Genomic DNA, 9746 nt, shown 5'->3' with positions numbered 1-9746 from the left:
AGATCCTAGTCGTTCTTACGTTATATAAATCCTAAAAGACTAAAGGTTTGAATCACAGTATACAGAGAATTCTTTATGTTGACAAAAACACCAAGTTGTTTGTTGAAAACATGAGACTTGAAGATCCATTCACTTTCGTTATAGATAAAAGAATTTGCTTTCTTGAATTTAGCAGACGTTATCGAAATGATGTTTGAAATTACCGGCTCTATATCACAGATATGGATATAGTCTTGGTGACCGGTAAAGAACAGGAGACAAAACGAAAGAAAAATGCCTCTCCTCGTGAGTGACAGTTTCGGGTACTTGTGAAAGGTGTTCGATTTTGAAGAATAGCGGCGTCTTCGAACGGGTCAATGTCGTGAGTATAGGGTGTGCTCGAAGACGAGGGATAGACAGGCACCTCCAAAGCGTGATTCACGCACGCACGGGAGCAGACACCGCGCCGCATCCACGGATCTCTAGTTCTCTCTCCCTCTCGCCCTCCCTCTTCCTCTGTCTCTCTCTCTCTCTCTCTCTCTCTCTCTCCCTCCCTCCTTCTCTTGTTCTCACTTTCCACCGTTCTCCGTGTCTGGGATGTTCTTTAGTGTCGCGATTGCTCTTTCGTTCTCGGAGTGTTTTCACTCCTCCCTTTTTCTGTTGTCTCGCACTCGCGAAAGAAAAAATACGATTGTATATCGTGTATATATGGCGCCGCTTTATCCACACGTCCGTGATGTGCCGTGTTTGGGCACGGCGGAGGCGGAACCACGCGGCGCTCTGAGTCTTATCAATGGTATCTCATTTCGTACGTATAATCGACGCCCAATGACGACGAATCTCTTCCTGTTCTTCTCCACACTTTTTTCAAGGTTGATAAGAAGTCTGAATCACCACCGCTGCCACAGTCCTCTACCACTGTACAGCGCCTCTACTACTGGAACACCGTTCACTCCCTCTCTTTCTGTACCTCCCTCCTTTCCTTTCCCTTTCTTTCCCTCTTTTCCACTTTTTCATTTGCTTCTTTCTCTCTCCTTTTCACCATGTATTCCTCTGTTCATACACTTACAAGGTTTGATCATTAGTACTTAGTATGTACACGCATATACTTACTTTCACCCGCAACCTATTGTCGATTAACACGAGTAAGTCCGTATATGTACATATATGTATATATGCGTGCGTTCGGGTGCCTGTATATATATATATATATATATATATGTATATGTATATGATTTAAAAAGAAATTTAGAACAATATAGGTTGGAACGGTGGTAAGACTGCAAGTGAATCAATTACAGGTTAGCCAACATGGAAACAAATACATATTGTTGTAAACTTCAATATGGTTTTACTCGTTAAAATGAAAGCTTTCAGTGGATTATTATATACTTTTTAAAGATAAATTAGAAATTTGTATATTCAAAGAGAGTGTGCTGAAATATCTTAAGATTTCGTATGCGTATAAATCGTAGTTTAGTAATTATAAAACTGCATATTTGCTATTTTCGTGTAGGTACCTATTCATATTTTTATTTTTATTTATACTAGAGTTTGTACATAATGAATTAAATATGCTTTTACAAATTAATTTTATATTCGTATTCGAAACTATTCAATCTTTACCTTTCGAAAATAGATGTAATATATATTTTTATAATTTATGTATCATAATTACATGTTTAAATCTCTTCAAAATATTTGTCACTAAAAAGTGTGCTTGTTAAAAATGTATTATCTCGGTTTATATGTCTGACAAATGAGTATCTTACTTATCTGGAAGAAGCATATATGGGGGTTAACTATATACTATAAATAAAGTAAATAATAATTTAAAAAATATGAACTTAAATTCTTAAGACATGGAGTATAATAATAATAACAATAATAAATACATATATATATACAGGACTATTTATAATTATATGCATAACAAAGACTATATAAAGAATATAATGTTCAGATATCATAAGCATTATTAATATGTATGAAATTGCATCTTAATAACTTGTATATTTCTAAGTCCATAATAAAATTAACTGATTTTTTTTCTTTTTTTGGCAAATATAAATATTTATCGTTATCCATTACAGGTAGTTTGTTAACGTGTGTCCAGAAATGAATCCTTTGATTATATTATACCTGTCTATGTAATATATTTTTGTAACTTAAGAAAAGAAGGAACAAATATATAAAAAATCATATTATGACATATTTGAGGAAGTTCTTACATGTTTTACATTCCAAAACATTTGTAAGAACATTGCTCTATCATATGTAAATTTATATGTAAGTTTTGTTTTGTAATATAAAATGCTTGTTTGAAAATCAAAATTCTCTTAAAAGTACTTTTTATTATTTTCTCTGTTATTCTTGATACTTTGAATACATAATACTATGACATTTTAATCTTGCAGATTTTTATCGTTTGACATATTCATATTTATAAGAATTATCATTCTGTATTTATGCATAGAATCATCATTTAGTATGGTTATAAGCCTTCCGCATGATTAAGTTGTATTTATAATGTATATTAATATAAGTAAAATGATACCAATTCTTTTATAAATGATTTTTTACCGCAATTATATTAAAGAAAATAATAGTTTCAGAAGTGTATAATGTTAGATTAATTACATTTCTATTCGATATAAGTGCTTTCCAGTGCTGCATAGTCTAAAAGCTTAAAAATTTAGAATTTATTTATTTGTGTGTGTGTGTGTGCGCGTGTGTGTATATATATACACGTAACATCAAAATAATTTAGAAACTTAGAAAAGATAAAGATTGGTTAAATTTGCGAAATGTTACAGAAATATTAAGTAATACTTGATAATATTAAAGGTATTAATATGCATTAATGATAAATACATTGTTTGTCATACATTTTATTAAGTACAGTTGGCTCAATTATCTTATCTTTCAATGATACGTGAATAATGACAACATGTGTGAAGTTAGCTACATACTTAGCTTAAAAGTTAATCACATTGGAAGAAGGTAGAGAGTAATCACAATTATTATAATTCATAACATAAGACTGTTTACTATTAAGGAGATCGTTATTTTCATTCTGAACAACCCATGTTTTTGATATTATGAAGTATCTGTAAATGATATTTAATGCTATTTGTTGACTGACAAGAAAATTGGTGTGCGTTTATTATAGGTTATAGAGTTGTACTATGTGATTCATCGAACAGTGTGAAATAACCTATGAATTTAACATCTGACCACGTATTTGACGTATGTTCGGAATGTACTGCTGTCATAAGTGTAATGGAAACTGTTTAACTGTGTAACTGTATCATACTATTCAATAATTTGTTGCAGGACACAACAATTGATCAACTGTCGCATACGATTTTTAACTAATTCTTAGATATAACATTATCAATTCAAGATGAAGAAGAAGGTATTCAAATTTTGTACTTATCTAAAATCATAACCGCTTAAATTAATTTGTACCGTTTATTAATAGATGTTCGTGCGTGCGCGCGCGTGTGTGTAAGTTTTACATATAATGAATATTCTATATTTTTTAGGTTCTGTTGATGGGTAAGAGCGGTTCAGGAAAGACTAGTATGCGCAGCATAATTTTTGCCAATTATATTGCTCGTGATACACGTCGTTTGGGAGCAACAAGTATGTAATACTTGGCTTATACCAGTTTTATCAAATATTTGTACCTTATGCATTATTTATTAATTTACTGGTATGTTTAATAGTTGATGTAGAACATAGTCATGTTCGATTCCTTGGTAATTTGGTGTTAAATCTTTGGGATTGCGGTGGTCAAGAAGCATTCATGGAAAATTATTTTGCATCGCAACGTGACAATATATTTAGGAACGTAGAGGTTTTGATCTATGTTTTCGACGTAGAATCCAGAGAATTAGATAAAGACATGCATTATTATCAAAGTTGCTTAGAAGCAATATTACAAAATAGTCCAGAAGCAAAGATATTCTGTTTAGTACATAAGATGGATTTAGTACAAGAGGATCAGCGAGATTTGATATTTAGAGAAAGAGAAGAAGATCTGAAAAGACTTAGTTTGCCACTCGAATGTACTTGTTTTAGAACTAGCATATGGGATGAAACATTATATAGGTATATCTTTGTAACTCTACAATGATTTCAATCTTTATTTTATAATTCCATGCAAGCTATTATGTTTAGGGCATGGTCTTCGATCGTATATATGTTGATTCCAAATGTGAAAGAGCTTGAACAGAGTTTGAAACAATTTACAAATATTATTGATGCCGATGAAGTACTCTTATTTGAAAGGGCAACATTTTTAGTAATTAGTTATTGTCAAAGGCAACATCATAGAGATATACATCGATTTGAAAAAGTTTCTAATATAATAAAACAGTTCAAACTTAGTTGCAGGTAACTTGCTTATAAAAAGTATATATATAAGCTAGTTTGAACATATATTTATAAATTACATATTTTTAGCAAACTAGCGGCACAATTTCAAAGTATGGAAGTTAGAAATACAAATTTTGCAGCTTTTATTGATGTGTTTACATCAAATACATATGTAATGGTTATTATGTCGGATCCTGCTATCCGTAAGTATTTAGTATCTTAATTCGTTTTTTAATAAATACTGAAATAATTATTCCTACTGTTTCAGCATCAGCAGCAACATTAATCAATATTCGTAATGCACGAAAACATTTTGAGAAATTAGAGCGTGCTAGTCAGAGCTCGGCATTAAGTAGATAGAAATCAGCTCGACCCAGGCGCGTTGTCACCCGGGTCCAGGCTGTTAATCGCTATTGAATCTAAGAGTCACTTTAAAAGAGAATCATCACAATGAAGGTGCATGAGAACTTTCCTCTTTTATTAATTAAAGTAAATCGATAATTTTGCTAATGAATGAATAATTTCAATATGTAATTTGTGACAAAACTATTATTAATACTGTCATTTTCAAAGAATTATATTGTATTTCAGAATTTTTAGTTTCTTCTATACAAAATTTGAAAGAATATTTAAAAATTTTGCTACGCATGTACGTGTTAATAAATGAATACAACATATATATATACAAAATATATATATATATATATATATATATATATATATATATATATATATATATATATTTATACTTGTTAGTATGAAATTGTACGCTATTAGTATCATGTTAAGTGGACATATATATCGTTGTTCGCTTATAGTAAATACTGTCTTGGCTCTTAGAGATAATACATGGTTTTCTGGGTTAAGCTTTTTCCTGGTTCTATGATGTTATGTATTTTATTTCTGTATAGCAATTATTCTCTCTGGCCTGTTACAAAGATATATATATTTTCTTAAATTATATTTACTTGATATAATAGTGTACATATATACTTATTATATAAACCGTGCTATTGCAACAATCAAGCTAACCGTAATTGTATCTTTCGATTTAGATAACGATAATGTTAAATTATACGTTATATTTTGTATAAAATTTTGATTGGTACCTTTCGACATACGGAAAGAAGAACAAATATTAAACATGTATGAATTTATTTACAGCTGTATTTACGAAGAAGTAATAAAAGGAACATGGAATAATAAAAGCTTATGCTTTCACGTGTATCACTAGACTGTATTTTTTAATTATGCGAATAAATAAAGTCATCGAATTGAATCTAAATTTAATGTCGTATTTAAATGAAAAGTAGAATAAGTTAAGTAATCTTTGAACTAATCTTTATACTCATTTTTTAGTTGTGTGATACATTTAAAATTGCCGCCTTCTGCTCGGCTATGGCGAAATCGTGTGTTGTCACCATTTTAGGTTGATAGAACGTGACAAAGTGTGTATTGTATCCACCATGGATAGAATAATCAAAGGAATTACGAAATATAGGAATTGCCATAGGGAAGAAATGGTGAAACAGTTTCAAAGAGTTCGAGATCATCCCGAAGTACGTTACAATTTTTTTTCTCTAAGTCACTGTTGATAACTTGTGGACATATTTCTCTTTTTATGACGTTTCATGTTTCGTCTGATATTAATATTTAAATTGCGAAAGACGGTGGTAATTATTTTTGATATTCGTGATAAAAGGTATACATGTTGAGAAAGTATAATCAAATTTAAGTAAAATATGTATTTATTTCATATATGTTTTTATTAGATTTGGAAAAGAACAAGTTTGTTTTCATATGTCCTTGAACTAAAGAATCATCCATAGGAATCATACATACATGCATGTGGATAAAATTTTATCTCTGTAAGCATGTGTCAGACATTAGTTTGATATAACGCGACCTATAAAGATTAATTTAATAATAGATTGAAATATTTGAAAGTTGAAGTTATTAAATCAAGTATTAAAATCCGCGTTGTTATTAATATGCTTTATTGTTGTTTTAAATGTTTATTGCATTTATTCTTTCTCAAACTGTTGCTATGCATGAAAACTATATACATATACGTAAGATATGTATGTACGTGTGTGTATATAATTTAACGTGTAAAAAAGCTATTAGAATATGAAAGTATAAAAAGTATTATAAATAATATACTGCATAAATTACATAACTAATGTAAGGTGGGATATTAACATTTATTGGCATGACTGATTTTTGTCGTTACTTATCTTACACAGCCAAAGGCAGTATTCTTTACTTGCATGGACTCCCGGATGATTCCAACTAGATTTACGGAAACAAACGTTGGGGACATGTTTGTCGGTACGAGACCTTATCATGACATTGATCTTCTCGAATATGAAACTTGTTGCTTCTTTTTTTTTTTTCCGAACAATTTCACGTTTCAGTTTAATACAATGGAACATTACTGTAACGTTTCTAATGTTTTTAATGTATTAATTTGAAAGATATGTTTTCTTTGAATGTGTCGTTGATTTTGCTAAAGAAACATGGTGTGAAATATTCCAAAGAACAAGTATTTGACAAAATTTTTTTTTTAAGTTTTTGAAGAATTTAAAGTTTTGTCAAATTTTATGTTTTTTCAGTAAGAAATGCCGGTAATCTTATTCCTCATTCTCAGCATTTCGTAGACGAGTTAACAATGTGTGAGCCAGCGGCCTTAGAACTTGGTTGTGTAGTAAACAATATAAAACACATTATAGTTTGTGGCCATAGCGATTGCAAAGCTATGAATTTGCTGTATGCTTTGCGGGACGAAGAATTCGCATCGAAAGTGTGTACTTTGTTAGTTTTACTATTTTTACACATATTTATTTAATCTATAATAATTGTTACCTCTTAGGTGAACAGAAGGATATCACCGTTAAGAGCATGGTTGTGTGCACACGCTAGCAACAGTTTAGCGAAATTTCAACAGCTTGAAGTTGCTGGCTTCCACGAGCCGATATTATTTCAAGCTGAAACGCCTTTACGGAAGTTTGTGGCCTATATCGACTCAGACAATAAATTTGCTATAGAGGATAAGTTATCTCAAGTTAGTATAGATGCATTTATTATCGCATAATTGGCCAAACACCTTTTAAAACAGAATAAATCGGATAAAATTTTCAGTGTATATACAGGGTGGTTGGTAACTGGTGGTACAAGCGGAAAGGGGGTGATTCTACGCGAAAAAGAAGTCGAAAATATAGAATAAAAATTTTCTTTTTAATTTTTTTTTCTAATTTTTCCATCGAGACAACGATCTACAGTTTTTTTTATTATTTATTTATTTACATTTTACAATTTGTCCAGTAGGACATTTGGTAAAATATTATAGCTTAGTGAAGTAGCAATATAGCATGTGAATGGCTACCCTCAGTGGGATACCATCTTCGAGCGATCTACAGTGAGATCCGTTATAACGTACCGCACGCGTACCGAGCGAAAATTCAAAGTCGATTTTTTCGAAAACAAAGCCTCAAACGAAAAATTTTTATTCTATATTTTCGACTTCTTTTTTCGCGTAAAATCACCCCCTTTCCGCTTGTACCACCAGTTACCAACCACCCTGTATATATATATATTAATATATTTTTATTAATTCCCTTAACTTAAAAAAAAAAAAAAAAAAAAAGAAAAAAGAGAAGAAGAAGAAGAAGAAAGAAAGATAGAAAGAAAAGAAACGCAAGTTGTTTGGTCCAATTTGGTTATACTATAATAAAGTGTGTGTGTATATATATATATATATAGTCGGTTACGATCATCTCTGTAATTAATAAATTTAAATTGAAGTCTATTTTAAAGAAATACGTGTATTTTAATTTCAGATAAATACTCTACAGCAGTTACAAAACATAGCTTCTTATGGGTTTTTAAAGAAACGGCTTGAGAGGCATGATTTGCACATTCATGCTTTGTGGTTTGATATTTACACTGGTGATATTTATTACTTTAGCAGGGCAAATAAAAGATTCGTAGAAATAAACGAATCGACCGAAGCGTCTTTGCTTGCAGAAATTAAGAAATATTATTCTTAAATTGCTTAATGCTAAAACGGTAACTTTTACTTATATAGGTGGGAAATCGTTTCGTCGTTGAGATTGAATAATTACGATTCGTTGAACCTCCCTAGAATGTTTAAACGTGGAGTGGGTGCGAGTTAGATACTCGCTCAATCGAAGACCGTGTAACGTACCTGAATGTGAAAGTAGTGAATTCTCTTCTATTTTTTTCTTTTTTTTTTTTCTTATTAAGATTCATATTACAAACTCGTTTGCACAAAATAGATCGCCATGACAGTGTTGAAGGAATTTATAATAAGGATATTTGATATAGATTTATTTCTAATAATTCGCGGGGCATAGTTTAATTGTATATTATTATTAGTTTCACTGTATATTATAGGGAGATTTTTTTTATGTAGCACGTGTTCGTTAACATGTAAGGTGTAAAGGAAAAATTATTTATTTATCGATGAGATTTGCACTCAGCAGAAAAATGAAACGTTATTTTTGGAATAAATGATATAATATTTTTGAAATGGTTATACGATATATACAAGGTTTTTTCACTGTGTATTTATAACAATTTATACATGTGATAGTAAATATTTCTACAATTTATGTAACTTGATATAATTACTTGTAATTTGATATAATCACTGTGATAGGTATACAAAATATAATTATTGTTTTCGATATGTTCGGTTTGATTCATTTAACGATCCGCTTGACTTGTCATCGATTTGGTTCAGTATACTTTGCGCTTGAATCACGTGAAATAAAATTGAAGTCGAGCAATAAGAGCTGGAGGACGTACCGTATTGACGGATGGACGATTTCGTGGCCAGGCGAACTAGAGCATGCCACTCCCGAAAGAGAAAGCAAAACAACGAACCAAGGTGTAGAATTAGGATGATTATAAGTATCAATATCAGATGTTCGAGTCTTATTAACGCAATGTACAATAGTTATTTGCACTTACCGCAAATATTTAAAAATCGTTGTTTACTTTTATTATTTTCGTAAATTTAAAAACGTAAAACGTGCAAATTTACATGGAAATGTTTATACGTAGTAACGAATGGTATCACAGTGCTCTGCAATATCATAGGCATCTTCTGTTAACGAACGTTTGTTAACGACGAAACGTCGTCGTTTCATAGACAGGTATTAGACGCGTCGATGCCAACAGTAGGTTTCCATGCAGCGGCCGTTATAAAGTAAAGTGCAATTGTCCACGAAACAGTGGCGAACCATTTTCGTCGCTACGCGTTTTCGTCGTGAGTCATGACGACAGGCGTTAACATTGCCAGTAGCGAGACGTGCAGTTATATTTAATAATAGGCAATAGGTAATAACGAGGCAAAATGC

At 31.1% G+C, this 9746-nt stretch overlaps 2 protein-coding genes across 9 annotated transcripts; both read left to right on the top strand.

The window, feature by feature from the left end:
• Positions 1–626: 626 nt before the first annotated feature.
• On the top strand, positions 627–7426 carry LOC126867108 (ras-related GTP-binding protein A). Of its 8 annotated transcripts, XR_007690148.1 has the most exons (9): positions 2919–3228; positions 3316–3397; positions 3528–3627; positions 3711–4095; positions 4165–4380; positions 4450–4565; positions 4631–4818; positions 5722–5921; positions 7235–7426. XR_007690148.1 is itself a non-coding variant. In XM_050621270.1 (8 exons), the coding sequence occupies exons 3-8, from the start codon at positions 3386–3388 to the stop codon at positions 4720–4722; spliced, it is 921 nt and encodes a 306-aa protein (XP_050477227.1). In that variant the 5' UTR covers positions 2840–2982; positions 3152–3228; positions 3316–3385; the 3' UTR covers positions 4723–5647. The 8 variants fall into 8 exon arrangements, 6 of the variants coding, with proteins under 6 accessions (XP_050477232.1, XP_050477230.1, XP_050477229.1 ...); XM_050621270.1 differs by lacking the exons at positions 5722–5921; positions 7235–7426 and having other exon boundaries at positions 2840–2982; positions 3152–3228; positions 4631–5647; XR_007690147.1 differs by lacking the exons at positions 5722–5921; positions 7235–7426 and adding an exon at positions 5527–5647.
• On the top strand, positions 5782–9073 carry LOC126867110 (beta carbonic anhydrase 1). The gene is made up of 5 exons (XM_050621276.1): positions 5782–5921; positions 6609–6693; positions 6978–7165; positions 7235–7426; positions 8202–9073. The coding sequence occupies exons 1-5, from the start codon at positions 5829–5831 to the stop codon at positions 8409–8411; spliced, it is 768 nt and encodes a 255-aa protein (XP_050477233.1). The 5' UTR covers positions 5782–5828; the 3' UTR covers positions 8412–9073.
• Positions 9074–9746: the final 673 nt, after the last annotated feature.

This window comes from Bombus huntii, chromosome 6 (assembly GCF_024542735.1).
Source record: "Bombus huntii isolate Logan2020A chromosome 6, iyBomHunt1.1, whole genome shotgun sequence".
Taxonomy (NCBI): Eukaryota; Metazoa; Arthropoda; class Insecta; order Hymenoptera; family Apidae; genus Bombus; species Bombus huntii.
The sequence above is the reverse complement of the archived record's forward strand: the minus strand, read 5'-3'. Positions and strand labels throughout refer to the sequence as shown.